This window comes from Geotrypetes seraphini, chromosome 8 (assembly GCF_902459505.1).
Source record: "Geotrypetes seraphini chromosome 8, aGeoSer1.1, whole genome shotgun sequence".
In the NCBI taxonomy this organism is placed as follows: Eukaryota; Metazoa; Chordata; class Amphibia; order Gymnophiona; family Dermophiidae; genus Geotrypetes; species Geotrypetes seraphini.
Genome location: NC_047091.1, coordinates 137,383,955 through 137,402,615, shown reverse-complemented (window position 1 = coordinate 137,402,615; position 18,661 = coordinate 137,383,955). Strand labels below are relative to the sequence as shown.

The following is an 18,661-nucleotide window of genomic DNA, read 5'->3' as shown; positions in this document are numbered from 1 at the left end:
ACACTAACACATACATTGTAAAACTAAACAAGCCAGATCCTGCACAGTCAATTGATCCTGTACAGTCGATGCTATCAGAAAGCCATGTATGTCCCTTTCATACACACAGACAAATACAACCTCGCCCAATATGGAATAATCTCAAACTAAAAATAGAAATATGTAGACAAAAGTTAAACTGAACCACCAAGAAACCAGACTCTGCATATAGTGCAACACCACAAAAACAGTAATATGTCCTCTAATACTGCGCAAAATATAAAGATAGTAGATGTAAATTTGAAAAAACTGATACATAACAATCACCACTTTACAAATTAACAAATAAAAATAAAACAAATAATGAGAAATAAAAAAATACCATTTTATTGGATTAATCCCCGTAAGCTCGGTCCCCATCCCCGCAAACCACCTGATTCCATCCACACAAGCCTTGAATTGTTTTATATTGAACTTATTATATTAAAGTATAAAAAGAAACAATATTCTGTACAATTGTCAATTTATAAATCAGCGTCTTCTCCCCACTCTCTCTTCCACATTTCCCTTCAGTGTCCTCAGCCCACTCTCTCTCCACTTTCCTTCAGCGCACGCACATAAAAACAAGCAAGTAATTTTATATCATTCATTCTATTCATTCATAGAAATTAAAGTCTAAATAATGCCAGTCACATAATAAAACATGATTTTACAAAAATAATTCCATGCACAGTCAAGCCTGCAAGGATTACTAGATGTCTTTCAGCAGTTCCCCTCCCTCCCTCCCCCTTCCCTTCATGGCCAAATCAAAATGATCTACCAACAATAAAATTTTAAAAACACAAAGCACACTGTATGTAGAGAAAATGTTAATTATCATTTATATTCCGCGGGTTTTCATAGAGGTCAAGGCAGATGATTTTATGCAATGTCACCTCAGTAACAACTATACAAAAATAGACAAATATACCCCCTCCTTTTACTAAACCACGATAGCGTTTTTAGCGCAGGGAGCTGCGCTGAATACCCCACGCTGCTCTCGACGCTCATAAGCTCCCTGCGCTAAAAACCACTATTGCAGTTTAGTAAAAGGGGGCCATAGTGCAAAATGTAGACAGCATATATAAATTCTCAAAACGGACACATTTTGATCACTAAATTGAAAATAAAATCATTTTTCCTACCTTTGGTAATTTCATCAGTCTCTGGTTGCACTTTATTCTTTTGACTATGCATCCAATATTTCTTCCCTTCTTTCAGCCTCCTGTATGCTTCCTCTCTTCCAGACCTCATTCCTTTCCCAAACTTTTTCTTTATTTCACCCTGCCCCCTTCTTTCTTTCTCCATGCCCCCTTTCTTTCTGTATGTCTATCATTCTCTCTCTCTCTTCGTGCCCCATTTCTTTCTCTATGTCTGTCTTTCTCTCTCTCCGTACCCCATTTCTTTCTTTCTTTCTTTCACCCTGCCCCCTTCTTTCTTTCTCCATGCCCCCTTTCTTTCTGTATGTCTATCTTTCTCTCTCTCTCTCCATGCCCCTTTCTTTCTGCATGTCTGTCTTTCTCTCTCTCTCCATGCCCCATATCTTTCTTTCTTTCACCCTGCCCCCTTCTTTCTTTCTCTCTCCATGCCCCCTTTCTTTCTCTATGTCTGTCTCTCTCTCTCTCCGTGCCCCATTTCTTTCTTTCTTTCTTTCACCCTGCCTCCTTCTTTCTTTCTCTCTCCATGTCCCCTTTCTTTCTCTATGTCTGTCTTTCTCTCTCTCCGTGCCCCACCGCCATTGGGAAACATGCTGCTGCCACTGCCGCCATTGGGAACAGGCCGGCACCGAGTTCTCCCTCCCTGATTTTATTTCCCGCGGGGCTGACCAACTCTCGCCACCCGATGTCAATTCTAACATCAGAGAGGACGTTCCGGGCCAGCCATGCAGCGATAAATAGCAATGACCTTCAGCTATGCACACCCCTTCACTCTATGCAGGATGCACACAACTGGACACCTAGTTATAGAACAGCAGGGAAAGTGAAAGGGATCGAGACTTGCACACCACCTTTTTGTAGTTTTTACAACCACACTCAAAGCGGTTTACATACAGGTACTGCAAGCATTTTCCCTGTCAGTCCCTGCGGGCTCACAATCTATCTAATATATCCTGGGGCAGTGGAGGATTAAGTAACTTTCCCATGGTCACAAGGAGCAGCACAGGCCTTGAACCCACAACCTCAGGGTGCTGAGGCTTTAGCTCTAACCACTACACCACACTCTCCATGTACACATGAAACTTAGGGGTCCTATTACTAAGGTGCTCTAGCCGTTTTGGTACTAACTAAATGCTAACGCGTCCATTATAGTCTATGGATGCCTTAGCGTTTAGCACGCGAGAGTTGGTCGGCCCCACGGGGAAGAAAAGCAGGGAGGGAGAACTCAGCGCCGGCCTGTTCCCGATGGCGGCAGTGGCAGTCTTTCCCTGGCGGCAGCCTATTCCCCGGTGGGTGGCCAGCTGTGCACCCCCTTGGGGCATGCACCTGGGGCCCACAGACACAGACCGTGGAAGTCTGCCCAGTACTGGCCTTAGCTCAATATTTACTATTATTTTCTGATTCTAGATCCTCTGTGTTCATCCCACGCTTCTTTGAACTCAGTCACCGTTTCCCTTTCCACCACCTCTCTCGGGAGCGCATTCTAGGCATTCGCCACCCTCTCCGTAAAGTAGAATTTCCTAACATTGCCCCTGAATCTACCACCCCTCAACCTCAAATTATGTCCTTTGGTTTTACTATTTTCCTTTCTCTGGAAAAGATTTTGTTCTACGTTAATACCCTTCAAGTATTTGAACGTCTGAATCATATCTCCCCTGTCCCTCCTTTCCTCTAAGGCAGTGATTCCCAACCCTGTCCTGGAGGAACACCAGGCCAATCGGGTTTTCAGGCTAGCCCTAATGAATATGCATGAGAGAGATTTGCATATGATGGAAGTGATAGGCATGCAAATTTGCTTCATGCATATTCATTAGGGCTAGCCTGAAAACCCAATTGGCCTGGTGTTCCTCCAGGACAGGGTTGGGAACCACTGCTCTAAGGTATACATATTCAGGGCTTCCAGTCTCTCCTCATATGTCTTCTGGCGCAAGCCTCCTATCATTTTCGTTGCCCTCCTCTGGACCGCTTCAAGTCTTCTTATGTCCTTCGCCAGATACGGTCTCCAAAACTGAACACAATCCTTTTACTAAGGCGCGCTAGCCGTTTTAGTGCACATGTGCTAAATGCTAACACGTCCATTATAGTCTACGGACGCATTAGCATTTAGCGCACATGCTCTAAAACAGCCAGCATGAAAGGACCCCAATATAATTTCCTATTGAATATCCAGGGTCAGCACTGACTGCCGCATTTAGGCAGGCTGCCTCCCGCCGGCTGAATATCGGCCCCCCTAAGTTTATACAATAGGGTCATAAGTCAGTTACACTTGTAACTGCAAACTTGGGCCCATTAATGCTTGTGAAAGCCAATAACTGATACTTATTGCCAATTGAGTACCAATTAACTTAGGGGTCCTTTTACTAAGGCGCGCTAGCCATTTTAGCGCGTGCTAAACGCTAAGGCATCCATAGACTATAATGGACGCGTTAGCGTTTAGTTAGTACCAAAACGGCTAGAGCACCTTAGTAATAGGACCCCTAAGTTTCATGTGTACATGGAGAGTGTGGTGTAGTGGTTAGAGCTAAAGCCTCAGCACCCTGAGGTTGTGGGTTCAAGGCCTGTGCTGCTCCTTGTGACCATGGGAAAGTTACTTAATCCTCCACTGCCCCAGGATATATTAGATAGATTGTGAGCCCGCAGGGACTGACAGGGAAAATGCTTGCAGTACCTGTATGTAAACCGCTTTGAGTGTGGTTGTAAAAACTACAAAAAGGTGGTGTGCAAGTCTCGATCCCTTTCACTTTCCCTGCTGTTCTATAACTGTGTCCAGTTGTGTGCATCCTGCATAGAGTGAAGGGGTGTGCGTAGCTGAAGGTCATTGCTATTTATAAAGTGTCACAAAAAAAGCACAAAGAGCCTCAATGAACAGGGACTTGTCTTTATTGACCCAACATGAGCCATGTTTTAGCGTATAATGCTTGCATCAGGAGTTGGCCAATGAGCAAAATACGATTACCAAACTTAGGGAATGAGAATCACTCCTAAAGCCCAAGCACAGAGAGTCCCTGTTTATTGAGGCCCTATGTGTCTGGTGTGCTCTGTCTAGGGTTACCATTTTTCGGCCACAAAAAATCTGAACACTTGACCCCGCCCTGTTCCACCTCTGACCCCACCCCATTCTGCCCTAGCCCTCCCCAGTCTCTCCCAGTTCAGCTTCTAGCCCCACCTCCCTCAAACCTCCTCTTTTCTTCCCCGAGAAGCTCTGGCCGCGTCTGGAGGGCCTGGAGCATGTGCAGATGTGTGTGACGTCATCTGCACATGCTCAGATGCCCTCCAAATGCGGCCAGAACTCGTCGGTGCTTTCCAAAACCCAGACAAACTGCTGGGTTTTGGAAAGTCCGTCTGGGACCCCAGGTAGTCCTCTAAAAAGAGGACATGTCTGGGTTTTCCCAGACATCTGGTAACCCTAACTCTGTCCCTTGACTTGAGGCGGTCCAGAGGAGGGCGACGAAAATGATAGGAGGCTTGCGCCAGAAGACGTATGAGGAGAGACTGGAAGCCCTGAATATGTATACCCTAGAGGAAAGGAGAGACAGGGGAGATATGATTCAGACGTTCAAATACTTAAAGGGTATTAACGTAGAACATAATCTTTTCCAGAGAAAGGAAAATGGTAAAACCAGAGGACATAATTTGAGGTTGAGGGGTGGTAGATTCAAGAGCAATGTTAGGAAATTCTACTTTACGGAGAGGGTAGTGGATGCCTGGAATACGCTCCCGAGAGAGGTGGTGGAGAGTAAAACTGTGACTGAGTTCAAAGAAGCGTGGGATGAACACAGAAGATTTAGAATCAGAAAATAATATTAAATATTGAACTAGGCCAGTTACTGGGCAGACTTGCACGGTCTGTGTCTGTATATGGCCGTTTGGAGGAGGATGGGCAGGGGAGGGCTTCAATGGCTAGGAGGGTGTAGATGGGCTGGAGTAAGTCTTAACAGAGATTTTGGCAGTTGGAACTCAAGCACAGTACCGGGTAAAGCTTTGGATTCTCGCCCAGAAATAGCTAAGAAGAAAAAAAAAAAAAAAAAAAATTTAAATTGAATCAGGTTGGGCAGACTGGATGGACCATTCGGGTCTTTATCTGCCGTCATCTACTATGTTACTATGTTATGTTAAGTGTCACCATAGTGCCTTGGAAAGAAATATAAGGAGCAAAACACATAAGAGTACCTGATTACTATTCAGCATCTTGTAAACTGCTTTGGGTGAATCTCTTCATGAAGAGGCAGTTAATAAATCCTAATAAATAAATATCAACTTACAATCTAGTCAAGAGCAAAGACAAAACCAAACAGGTTTAGAAGTAACGAGACCATGATTAGGATAAATGAAACTAGAGGGATTATAAATGGGATTAAATAGAAAAATAACTTTTGCAGAAGATCACCTAAGGGTTACACACTGAAACCTTCTTTTGGGTGTTTTTTTTTTTTTTTTTATTTGGTTAGAAATGTGAGTTCGGATGGTGCAGAGGCACGCAGAAGACTCCGGGAGTGTGATGGCTTGGTAGATGCTCTCCTGCATGCTTTACAGTCAGCCGTGGGAAAGAAGGACACGGACAACAAGGTGAAATTTTAGGATTTCATTGTTCCTTTCTGTTTATCAGGATCCACTGGTTCCTTTGCTTAATAGTCACATATACAAAAAAAGGCAGAAGTCAGGAACATTGAAACATAAATAATCTGACAAATTGTTTCTGCAGGTGAATGTTGGCATTAGATGGACATGATCTGGCCTTTCCAACAACAAAATCATAGACCATAGAAGTATGGTGGATGTTTTGAGAGGTGTTCTTGGCACTGTCTTGGTGGGGACGCCAGCACCTCTCCTCTTCTCCGCACTCTCACTCCTCCCCCACCACAGGTACACCTTCAATTCACCTCCACCATACTTCTAGCTCCCTTTGCCTGCGCAAGCAGCAGCTCCGACTTGCTCCTCGCACTGGCCTCAGCGCTCACCTCTGACATCATTTCCAGGTCCCGCAACTTGGAAGTGACGTCAGAAGAAGATGCCACTCGTGCCAGGAAAGCTAATCAGGTACGGTGGAAGGGAAGTCCATGTGTGTGGGGGGGGGGAGGGTTCAGAGAACGTACTTCACACCCTTGCCAAACCACTGCCTCCAATAGGTGAAATATCAAATATCTATTCAACTTGAAACCTTTTATGAGAGTTCATGAAGTCAAGAAATTATATTTGAATTGGACTTGATGGAATCTAGTTTCTAAACTAGAAGTTTTTTTCTCTCTCAGTCTGTGGAGAACTGCACATGTATCATGCGTAATCTGTCTTATCACGTGCACAAGGAAATCCCAGGTGCGGAACGGTTCCAGGAACTTGATTCCCATCAGCCTATTGGGCCGGGAGGCCCACAGAAGAAGAAGAAAGATGATGCTGGCTGTTTTGGAGGAAAAAAAGCTAAAGGTATGTGTTGCATGTTTGCTCTGGAAAAGGTGGTATGTGTATGATTGTGGAATATCTTCTTTCTTGAAATCCCCCTTTGATCTTTAGCACCATGAGATGTTCTCACCATACAAGATAGAGGCCAGTCCGCTTCCCTTTGGCTTTTCACCCATCCATTGCATTCTGCTAACATTTTTCTTAACTGTGCTTGAAATGTTAGTAAAAGACCATGCCAGTTTTCATCTGCTTTCTCCTTTCTCCTGTTGCAGGGCTTCCTAATCCTATCCTTGGAATTCCATAATCAGTTGACTTTTCAGGATATACAGTGAATATGTGTGAGACAGATCTGCACATGTTGAGTCTTCACTGTATGCAAATCAATCTCCTGCATATTTATAGCAGGTATCTTGGAAACTTGACTGATCTGGAAAGCCCCTTCGTACTGAACAGGTTTGGGAAGCCCCATCCTACTGGAATTTCTTTAGTGCATGTTTAATATACCAAAGATAACACTTTGTTAGGTTACAGTCCTAGACATCTTACTGGGCAGACTAGACAAGCTATGCTGGTCTTTATCTGCCATCCTTCACTATGTTATATTTGTATTTAAATTGCCAGTGGCTATTTGTGAATGGTCTTCTTTCTGTCTTAAATGTGTCGGAGCAACTCATGAAATCCTCATCTTTCTCTTGAAGCAGAGTGTTGGTTCATATTTGGTGGAGTTGGAGAATAGAAGCCTTGAATGAGACAGGACAGGAACACTCAAAATTGCATTTCAAGCTAGCTAACCTTAACTGTGTTGGCACATTGCCTGGTGTTGCGTCATGTTTTTGTATTATGTTGTGCTCTTACCCTTGGAAAAAACGAATGAACCGAAAGCAGTATTTTCCATAGCTTTGAGGAAACACTTCCTCCTAGTTTTATGAGGAAGTCATGCTCTCCTCAATAGGCCCCAGCAGTGGAGCAGAGGAGAAGTGCAGCTCAAGGAAGAAACCTCAGTAACTGGAGAAGAAATTCCTTGTTTTCTTTCTTTAAGGATGTGTGGTATATAATTTTACAGCTTTCTACTCCCAGAGGGTAAGATTTAACATTGTTGCTGTAGTGGAGCTTTATAAAGTAAGACATACTCTTCCTTCCTCAAGCAATAATGCCCTCCGGGGAAGGATAGACTGAATTGGAAATTGCTTGTCCATCCCTTCACTGCAGAGCTACGAGGGACTTTAACTGCTTTCATACTTCTGCAGGTGAATAGAAGGTTCCCAAGAGAAGAGAAGACAGCAGCGTGGCAGTGGCTGAAAACTGCAAACATGCTAGTTATGCACAGTTTGTATATAATTGGATATTGCTGACTGCAGGAAGACCATGTGCTTGGGCACAATTTGTGGTGGTGTATTAAGCTTGCTTTTCAGTTTGCAGTTACTGGCACCACATCATAGCAGTCCGTCCAACATGCACTGCGTTCCTTAAGTTCTGTACTGTAGTTGTATTTCATAAGGATTTTCTCACACATGATCCAAAAATCTTTTGTGAGTAGCTGTCTGAGGTGAGAGTTACTGCATTTACCCAGGGCACAGGCTTCATGTCTGTAAAAACGTAGAGGGTAATTCTATAAGGCAGCACCTAGATTTAGGTGCTAGGAAAGCACCCATTTGAAGCCTATTCTGTAAAGAAAAGTAGGTACCTACTTTTCTTTATAGAATTTAGCGTAATTGACTGAGAAGAGGCCTATATTTAAGGCAAAAACATTCATACCATACTTAAACTCAACCCATGTGAATGCCTGCCTGCAAAACACACATTACGTTTAAGGGCATACTTACAGAATTCCGCTTTGATAGAAACTGCTCATTTATGAACCTATATATCACATACACGTGTAAATGACAAGAATACCAGTGTTTACGTGCCTAAACGAGACAGCTCCTTACAGAATTAGCCCCCTACTGTGCAGTTTCTATCAGAAGTGAGGACTGGATATATTAGTTCCTGCAACTCCATTAAATTCTTCGCTTCTCCTCTTAGTGTCCCTTGAGACATTATCATTAAAATGGAGCCCATTGGAAGGGAAATATCTACATCTATTGTCTTTACCTTTGGTTTACTCTGACTCTTTCTTTCTGTTTCTTCTAACTCTTTTGCTGCTTCTTTTGCTGCTATTCTGCTTATTAGAGGAGTGGTTTAACCAAGGTGAGTCCCTTCTTGTTTTGTTTTAAATTTTTTATGACCTCTTGTACATATCTCAGTGTCTTCAATCTACTGCTGTCAATGACAGAAAATCTTTGTGGAGGTACTGATTTTATCTTTTCCAAACAATTGAAGAGTAATATCCTAAACCTTACTGTTCTAACTTTCCATTTATTACCAACAGGGTCTTCACACCCAATTCCATAAGTAAAATAAAGTGGACATTTTTTGTGATATATTTTATCTGTTCAACTTCCAAATCTTCTTGGCAGTTGTAGTATAGGAGAAAATACATGTGACTACTAAAGGGGAGAGAAAATATTCAGAGTCCCAGTGTATAGCAGCAACAGGTGTAATTCCAGCTTTTACTGTGAGCTGAATTTGTCATCCCTTAACAAGTAAAATGCTCTTATGTACTGGAACGACGAGTGAGGTGATTAAATTTGCAGATGACACTAAACTGTTCAAAGTTGTTAAAAGACATGCAGATTGTGAAAAATTGCAGGCAGACTTTAGGAAATTGGAAGACTGGGCATCCAAGTGGCAGATATAATTTAATGTAGACAAATGCAAAGTGATGCACATTGGGAAGAATAACCTAAATCACAGTTACCAGATGCTAGGGTCCACCTTGGGGGTTAGCGCCCTAGAAAAAGATCTAGGTGTCATTGTAGAGAATACAATGAAACCTTCCACCCAATGTGCATCAGCACCAAAAAAAGCAAACAAGATGCTAGGATTTATTTAAAAAGGGATGGTTAACAAGACTAAGAATGATATAATGCCTCTGTATCGCTTCATGGTGCGACCTTACCTGTAGTATTGCTTTCAATTCTGGTCTCCTTATCTCAAGAAAGATATAGCGGCACTAGAAAAGGTTCAAAGAACAACCAAGCTGATAAAGGGAATGGAACTCCTCTCGTATGAGGAAAGACTAAAAAGGTTAGGGTTTTTCAGCTTGGAAAAGAGACGGCTGAGGGGAGATAGGATTGAAGTCTACAAAATCCTGAGTGGAGTAGAACGGGTCCAAGTGGATCGATTTTTCACTCCCATCAAAAATTAGGGGACACTCAATGAAATTACAGGGAAATACTTTTAAAACCAATAGGAGGAAATATTCTTTCACTCAGAATAGTTAAGCTCTGGAACGCATTGCCAGAGGTTGTGGTAACAGCGGATAGCATAGCTGGTTTTAAGAAAGGTTTAGTCAATTTCCTGGTGGAAAAGCCCATAGTCTGTTATTGAGACATGGGGGAAACAACTGCTTGCCCTGGACCAGTAGCATGGCATTTTGCTACTCTAGATTTTTGCCAGGTACTAGTTTTTGTTATTTTTTATTTTATTTTTTTGACTTATTGAATCGCTTAATTTAATTTGCTAAGCGATTTACAGATAAAAAGTAGATACATCAGATTAATTATAAAAGGATACATAAGTTTGACACATTATCATACAAAATAATAAATAAAGTCATACAAGCTAACAGATACATGGGGAAAGAAAGGGTAGAACTACAATCGTATATATAAAAGAAAACATAAATGGTAAAAACAACAGGTAGGGGAGATAACGGGGAAATAAAAAGATAAAAAAGGGAAAAATTTGATAATAATCCTTAATTAAGCTTATAAATTAAACGCATCTTTAAAAAAAGAAACTCTTTAAACTGCTTTTAAACTGTTTCAGATCATTTTCTTCTCTAAGATACTGGGGCAAACTTCCATAATTGTGGGGCTATTACAGAAAAAATGTCAGGGTGACGAGTTCCAATGACTTTTAGTGATGGAACTGTTAGGAGTTTTTGATTGGTGGATCTTAAAGAGCGTGACGTACTATGTGGAATAAGTAATCTATTAATAAATTGGGGTTCATTTGTAGTCAATGTTTTAAAAACTAAAAGTAAGATTTTAAAAGTAATGCGATGGGCAATAGGAAGCCAATGTGACTCAATCAAGAGCGGTGTAACGTGGTCAAATTTTTTGCGGTTGTGTATTAATTTGATAGCAGTATTTTGAACTATTTGAAGACTTTTTTCTCTTTTTGGGTGACCTGAATTGGCCACCATGAGGACAGGCACTGAGCTAGATGGGCCATTGGTCTGACCCAGTAAAGCAATTAATATGTTCTTATGATATGGTTTGAAGTGTTGTAGAGTGTGTGTGTTAATAAACTGTTTTACCAAAACCGAAAGTAGGAGAGGAAAAGATCAGAGCATCAGCAAGAGGCAGAAACAGACATGAATTTCTTTGGGTAAACTAATACAGAGAGAGTGTAACTCAACCAAGATCTGACAGTAACCCAATAGTGTCTACACCTTCTCATTCCTTCCTGGCGCCATTCAGTCTTCTCTAACAGAAGCCGGAGCAATATTTAGTTGGTAGAGAATGCAAATTTAATGTAGAAGTCATTTGGGCAGACATTGGCTATTAATGATTTTTTTTAGTAATTGCAGCCAATCCAGTAGGCTACTTATGTTATACTTTGATCTGTAAGGAAGAGTGGCATGAAACGTTAAACTCATTGTCAATGAATGCCTTGTGAGAGATGATAAAGAAATACACATATGAATGTGAGATTCATTCATGCAAAGAAGGCCAGAGTAGTGATGCTGTTGATTTCCGTGTTTCCCAGACTGTATATGATTTATTGAAGGTGTGGATTGCACCAGGCAGCTTTCCCACACCAGAATACCTTGCCAGATTGTGTAGCCAGACATTATAAAAGAGAGTTATCAACAACCGTATAAAAGCCATCTGTCTCTGGCAGCATTCTGAACTGGCTGCTGATTTGGCAGTTGCTTCATCCCCCTCTTGATGTGTGTATAGTTAGATATATAAATGGCAACCATTACCAAAGAGGCTATTTTGCTATTTACTGTGGTCTAGCAAATGTTATGACTCAGCTTGGTTTTTATATGTATGTATATAATAAAGGCTTGGCAGTCATAAAAGTCCTTTAACTTGGAGTGCAGAGAAGAATGCAAAATAATGAAAAAGTTACTTGCTTCAATGTTCCCTATAAGGCAGGGATGTCAAAGTCCCTCCTCGAGGGCAGCAATCCAGTTGGGTTTTCAGGATTTCTCCAATGAATATGTATGAGATCTATTTGCATGTACTGCTTTCATTGTATGCTAACAGATCTCATGCATATTCATTGGGGAAATCCTGAAAACCCAACTGGATTGTGGCCGTCGAGGAGGAACTTTGACACCCCTGCTCTAAGGACTGAGTTCATGTGAGCAAACATTTCTTTTTTTTTTTTTTTTTTTTTGCGAGCAAAAGACTGAGTTATATTACCCTGATGATATTATACACACTGTACATTACAAATTAAGAATTGCAAATATAAATATTAAAAATGGAAAATAAGATGATTTTTTATTGAAAGGACTTCAAACATTTTTAAATTAGCTCTCAGAAGCCAACACCTCCTTCCTCAGGTCAAGACAGTAAACTGTCCTGACTTGAGAAAGGAGGTTTTGCTCTCTTGACAGCTGATCAAAAATGTATTAAAATTAGTTCAATGAAAAGATATCATCTTAATTCTATTTTCTATTTATGTTTAGTAACCTTTATAAACTTTATCCTGAATTAAAAATAAATTTTTTTTCTACCTTTATGTTCTGACCTTTATGTTCTCTAGTTTCCGCTTTCCTCCATCTTAAAATCTCTTTCCAGGATTTTTCTCTCCTCCTTTTCCTTTCCGCTTTCCTCCATCTTAAAATCTCTTTCCAGGATTTTTCTCTCCTCCTTTTCCTTTCGGCTTTCTTCAATTTATTTTTCTACCTGTATGTCCAGATTTAACTCATTCTTACTATCTAGTCTTCAGGCTCCCTCTTCTTTACAGTCTACCGGCAGCTTTCCTCACCCTGGCTCTCCTATTTTACTTCCCCCTATTCCCAGTCTTTCACTAACTCTTCCCCTTCCCCCTGTGTTTGCCCCTTATATCTGCCCTTTCTTTCCCTTTCCATCATTTTCTCCCTCCTTTCTGTCTTTCTATCCCCCCAATATCTGCTAATTTCTTTCCCCTCTTCCATCTATCATCAACCCCTTCTGTACAGCGTCTTCCACGTCTCCCCTTTTCCATCCAGCGTCTCCAAATTCCTCCCCTTCCATCAGTATCTCCCGCCTTGGTCTCTTCCCCCTTCCATACAGTCTTCCGCCTCTCTCCCCTTTCATTTCCCCCTTCCATCATCTCCCTCCTCTCTCTCTCCCTTCTTTCATCTAGGCTTCAGTCTTCCTCTTACTCCCCTTCCATCAATATTTCTATCCTCTTTGTATCTCTCCCCTTCCATACATCTGCCTCTTCTCTCCCCCCTCACTTTCCATCTAGCATCTCCCCTTTCACTTTCCCTGTTCCATCATCTCCCTTCTCTTTATTCCCCCAACATCTGCATCTCTCTCCTATTCAATCTAGAATCTGTCTTCCCACTTCTATACAAAATCTAATCCCGCTCTCTCCCCTAACCCAAACCATTTCTACTAGCTTCTGCTACTTCTCTCTCCTCCCACCCTACTTCCACCAGCATCTACCCCTTCTCCTCCCACCCTTTTTCCACCAGTGTCTGCTCTTCTCTTTCTCCCCAGCCCACATCCACCAGCTTCTGCTCCCTTTCTCCCACCCATTCCACATCCACCAGCATCTGCTCCATCTCTCTCCCCCACCCCACATCCACCAGTGTTCCCACCACCACTGCTGCTGCTTTCCTGAAGCAACAATAGCAAACTGAAACAAACTGGCTGTGGGACCTTCCCATGTCTATCTGCATCTTCCGGCTTTGCTCCAGAAGAAGAAGTAACGTTGGAGAGGGCAGGCTGGCAGCTGCGGGTATGTATGGGAAGGTCCCGCAGTCAGTTTGTTTGCTGCTGCTGCCTCAGGAAAGCAGCAGCAGTGGCAGAAGGTGGAAGAGTGATATCAGAGGGGTGCTGGTCTCAACTCCACTGGCTGTGCAGTGGGCCTGAACGGCAGCGTGGCCTCCTGCTAAAAGGTGCACAGCTTACCTTAGAGAAAACATTGCTTGCTACCTTGCCACTTAAAGTAAACTGGAATTTGAGGGTCTGAAAAGTGATATAGATAAAGATATTAGTTCTCAATAGATGTCTTGGCTCTTGACTTTGTTTTTATGAGTCACGGTTGGGAAAGCAACTGGAGGCAGCTGAAGAAGTTTGAAAATGATGGACTATTACTAGCCCTTCACTGTAACCAGTGGGGCTTGTATTGCACCTGAACATCATTTTGCTGAATTGAGCTCACATAATTGGTCTTGTGATTGATGGTCTGCTGTATATAGGGTTACTAGACGTTCGGGAAAACCCAGACATGTCCTCTTTTTAATGGGCTGTCCAGGTGCCTGGATGGACTTTCCAAAACCTGGCAGTTTGTCCGGGTTTTAGAAAGCCCTGGCGAGCTCCGGCTGCATCTGTAGGGTCTCTGAGCATAAGCAACTGACATCACACACACACCCACGCATGCTCCAGGTTCTCCAGATGCGGCCGGAGCTTGTCAGGGAAGAAGAGAGGTTTGCAGGGGCAGGGCGGAACTGGGCAAGGCTGGAGGCAGAACGGGGCAGGGCCAGAGGCAGAACAGGGCTGGGCCACGTGTCCAGGGTTTTGCAGCCTGAAATATAGTAACCCTAACTGTTTGTATTGCCAAAAAATATGAATAGGAAGAGGCAATTTTCATTAACTCATGTAGCTGCAAAGTATTTTTGGTACTTTAGCACCATGGAAGTTGTAGTTAATTTACAAAGGAGCAGAGGTGATCCTGCTGTTCGGCAATTCTTTTCCACACCCGGTCCTTTTTGGCCTTGCTTTGGCCCTTTGACTTAGGCATATGATCCTGCATCCCTCTCAGGCTGTACCTGCCTGTGACAAATGAGTACAGGAAGCCCATACACTTTGCACCAGCTGTTTCTGCTGTTGGAAAAATGGGCATAACAATGCATGTGAGTATGAGAAATGAAATCAACGTGCTACTTTAATCCACCGAACCGCCTCCCCCTCCCTCTGACCCATTTTATTCTGGCTAGTGATGTAGATTCTGTGAAAGCTGCTCTAAAGACAGTTTTTAAGGCAAGTCAGCTGGTTATCAGTACTGAGAACACTAAAGTATAATGCATTGGGGATCTGGATTGAACAGGCTGAGGATGAAGAGAATAGTGATGCTATTTAAGAATTCTTTTCGGAACTTGAGGGTGGAATTGAACTCTGGAAGATTCTTTTTTATGACAACTATTGTTGGGTAGTAGAATAAACAGCAGAAGCGACGGAGTAGACAGCAAACCAATGGAAACAAACACCAGACTCTTTTTGCTTCTTCGCCATCCAACAATCTAACAACTTTTTCTCAAGCGATTTTCTTCAGATGTATTTGAAAAAGTTTATAGTTTCTCTCTTAGCCTGCCGTATTACTTTTTTTTTTACATCTAACTTGCTAGTGTTAGTGGCTCACCACTATTTTTTTTTCCATTTTTCTCTGAAATGTGCTCTTTTGGTTTTCACCATCTCTTCCACTTCACCATTAAACTTTGCTGGCCATCATTTGGCCTTTTGACATTTTTAATGCATGGACTTCCAAAATGGCCTTTTAAAATGTTATAGAATTGCTCTTCATAATGTCTAACTCTATAATCTGATTCTCCTATCTTAATTTTTAGATTTTTATTGCCTTTAAATATACATCAAAGAGAAAAACTTTGATATTAAATCAAAATAGAAAAGATAACAAAGGAAAACACAGTTTAAATATCAACAAATGTTCCAACCATCTAGTCTCCATCACAAAGAACCATCTCAACAACATGGAGGGAAAGAACATATTCTAAATAGAATTATATACGAGAACTAGTCTTATAGCCCGTTACATTAATGGGTGCTAGAATATATGTGTGTCTGTCTTTATTTCTTTCTCTCTCTCTCTCCTTAGTCGCTTTCTGTATTTCTGTCTTTCTTTCTTTCTGTCTTTCTTTTTCCTTGGCAGTCCACCACCACCCCTTGCCTGCTCCCCCTGTCCATTCTCCCTTCCTTTTACCTCCCCTGTGTCCACCACCACCCCTTCACTGCTCCCCTTATCCAGCAGCAGCCCTTCTCCCTTTGTTTTACCTCCCCCCGTTAGAATACATGTCTGTCTGTCTTTCTTTCTGTCTCTCTCTCCCGCTGTCTTTCTTTCTTTCTTTCTGTCTCTCTCCCTGCCCCTGTCTCTTTCTTCTTTTCTTTCTGTCTCCATCCCTCCCACTATCTGTCTTTCTTTCTATCTGTCTCTCTCCCTGCCCCCTATGCAGAAGCATTTCTCTCCCCCCCTCCACTTCCCTGTGAAGTAGCCATATCAGCATTCCCTCCCCCTCCATTTCCCTGTGCAGTTGTGTCAGATCAGTGAGGAGGAGTGAAGGCTTGGAATTGAGTGTTCTGAATCCTAGGAAAGGTGGCAGTTGGGGGAGTAAGTGTGCCAGATTGGGGGTGGAATGGGAGCAGAGCAGTTGGGGAGATGCAGTAGAAAAAAGGATGTTTATGGATAAGGGTAGAGTTTTGAAAGTGGTCACTGAGGGAGAAGTTGGGAAACAAATGAATTGGATGGGAGGAGGAAGATACTTTTGGTGTCTGTCAGAGCAGTGGAAGGAAAGAGCAATTGAGTGAATGTCACAGCAGTCGAGGATGGAGAACAGTTTTTTTTTTTTTTTTTTTTATAAATATATTTTTATTGTAGAAGTGTGTGCCACATGGAGCCAGGGCAGTAGAGAATCTGGGTCAGACTGAGAGAGAGTGTCTGATCAGGAGTAGTGGTTGGAAAATAAGTGTGGATGGATGGATTGGGAGGGTGTGAATCAGATGGAGAGAGGAACGGAATTGGGTTAGTGGGAACGTTTGATTAGTGGGAGAGGCAGTAAGGAAAGGTTAGTGAGTTTGCTAAGACATTGGCGAGTAATAAATGTGTAGTGGGAGGAGTCTGGGTCGAAACCATACTGGATGAGTATGAAGGGAGGTATTTGGGTAGTGAATGAGCCCTGTCAATTTGAGGAGAAGGTGAGGTTGGTGTTTATGCTGCATCAGCCAAGTCCACCAGGTAAAAACTACTGAACTCAATGAGTCGCACTGTGTTTTCCCTCAGAAGTTGTTCTTCGGGGGAGAAGGGGGGGAAGCACAGGCAGGAGTTTGTTTGTGTGCATATGTCTTATACATACGGATACTGCGAAGCCCCAAACGGAGCCAGACAGCTTTGACCGCCAGGAATACGCGCTGGCCAGGTCCTGCGCGCAACTCCCTAGTGACAGCAGCTGCAGCTTTAAAAAGGTCTTACTTCACCATCCTGGCACCAAGGGAGGGAACCGAGCAGCCTCACCTCCATGGTAGAAACGGTGCTGGTGAAGAGGTCCTCACCGTCTTCCAGCTCCTCGAAGTCCGGCTGCCCCATCCCCCAGCGGAGGAGGCTGCCGAATCTGAAAACGCTAGCGACGGGCGAGTTGCTGGGATTGGTCGGAGGCGAGCAATCATGTGAGAGCTCCAACAGAAAACGACGAAAAGCAAATTGACGACAACCACCTCGCCTCAAAGCCCTCCTCCCGGCAGCCGCTGCTTCGCACTGCGGCCATTTCTGGCCGAAGTTTATTTTTAATTTTGAAGGTGCCATGGCGGCTCCCCTCACGATCGCCGCCTTCGTCAGAATCCTTCTCCGACGCAGGTGCGTCTTGTGAGAGGACCCACTGCAGCGGCGCGAGGTGGAGAGCAGGGAGGCTTGTCTGGCGCACATGCGCACTCCTACCAACCACAGCCCGACAGATCAGATCTCAGGGAACACGCGGTAAGAGTGCGCATGCGCGCTTAGCATTTTACTATTATAGATTCTGAATTATTTTCTATTTAACCTTCTAAATATCCACCAGCCTAAAATAATAATACATCTAATCTATTAACTTTCCCTCCTCTTTTACTAAGGTGCACTAGCTGATTTAGCGTGCGCTAAATGCTAACGCATCCCAAAACACCTAGCTGTTTTTCCTATACTTAACAAGACACCTTCATGGAAATTTTAGGAAAAAATGTTCCTCCTGCTTCTACAAACTTAATCTAAGTTGCAAAAAGGATTTTCTAGGAAGCTGAGTCTCTCGCCACGTCTGGGAAAGTGGTCACTCATTTTTATTTGCATTTTCAACTGCATAGGGGGACTTGGAATAATTTATCTCTGCTCTTTATTTATGAGTTCCCTCTGCATCGGGATTTTCTAAATTCTGCATTTTGTTAGTACCTTTTGAAGATACTTTATTCTGAACCAGGTGCTTTTGAGTGAGTGACTGCTTTCCCCCCAGGCTCTAGTATAAAAACTGCTTTCTCTACTCTTTAAAGGTTAGTGCCAGTAGCCTGGTTCTGTATTGGTTAAGGTAGGGCCCATTCTTTTAGAATAGGTACTTCCCCCCCCCCCCCCCCCCCGCCTGCATGCACAGTGAGGATGAGTCGGTGGTCGACTCGAATACATGCAGACACCCTCCTCCGACCCCCCCCCCCCCCCTCACCCCAGAATGTTGACTAATTTTGACAAATTGAAATCTTTCCTCCCTGCATCATCATCTCATCCAGGTCTTGAAACTCTGAAGCTCTGCCTGCCTCTGGGGTTTTGCACATATTCAAGTGCTAGCAAATTTTCTAAACTATGCACAAAATTATTCACATACTTTTGTTCTGAAATTTACCCTTGAGAATTTATACACTTACATTTACATCTGTTCATCAGCACACACACACGTGTTTTGGGTTACTTTACAGGCATAAGATGAAGTCCAAATCTTTTGCACTTCTTTAAAGTATTCTTTTGCTCTTACTCTAGTCAATAAAATGATTTTGATCCCCTCCCCTCTGTAATTCAGAACAGTGCATCACAGATCACTGACTCCGTGTCCTGTGGAACCAGGGGTC

General features: G+C 42.9%; 1 protein-coding gene across 7 annotated transcripts in view; it reads left to right on the top strand.

The window, feature by feature from the left end:
• ARVCF (ARVCF delta catenin family member) overlaps positions 1–18,661 on the top strand; it is a 394,108-nt gene that overhangs the window by 286,242 nt on the left and 89,205 nt on the right. For all 7 annotated transcript variants that reach the window (XM_033955207.1, XM_033955205.1, XM_033955206.1 and 4 more), the window contains exons 6-7: positions 5,624–5,741; positions 6,425–6,596. In XM_033955207.1, coding sequence (XP_033811098.1) covers positions 5,624–5,741; positions 6,425–6,596 — 290 coding nt within the window. The remainder of the gene's footprint in view (positions 1–5,623; positions 5,742–6,424; positions 6,597–18,661) is intronic.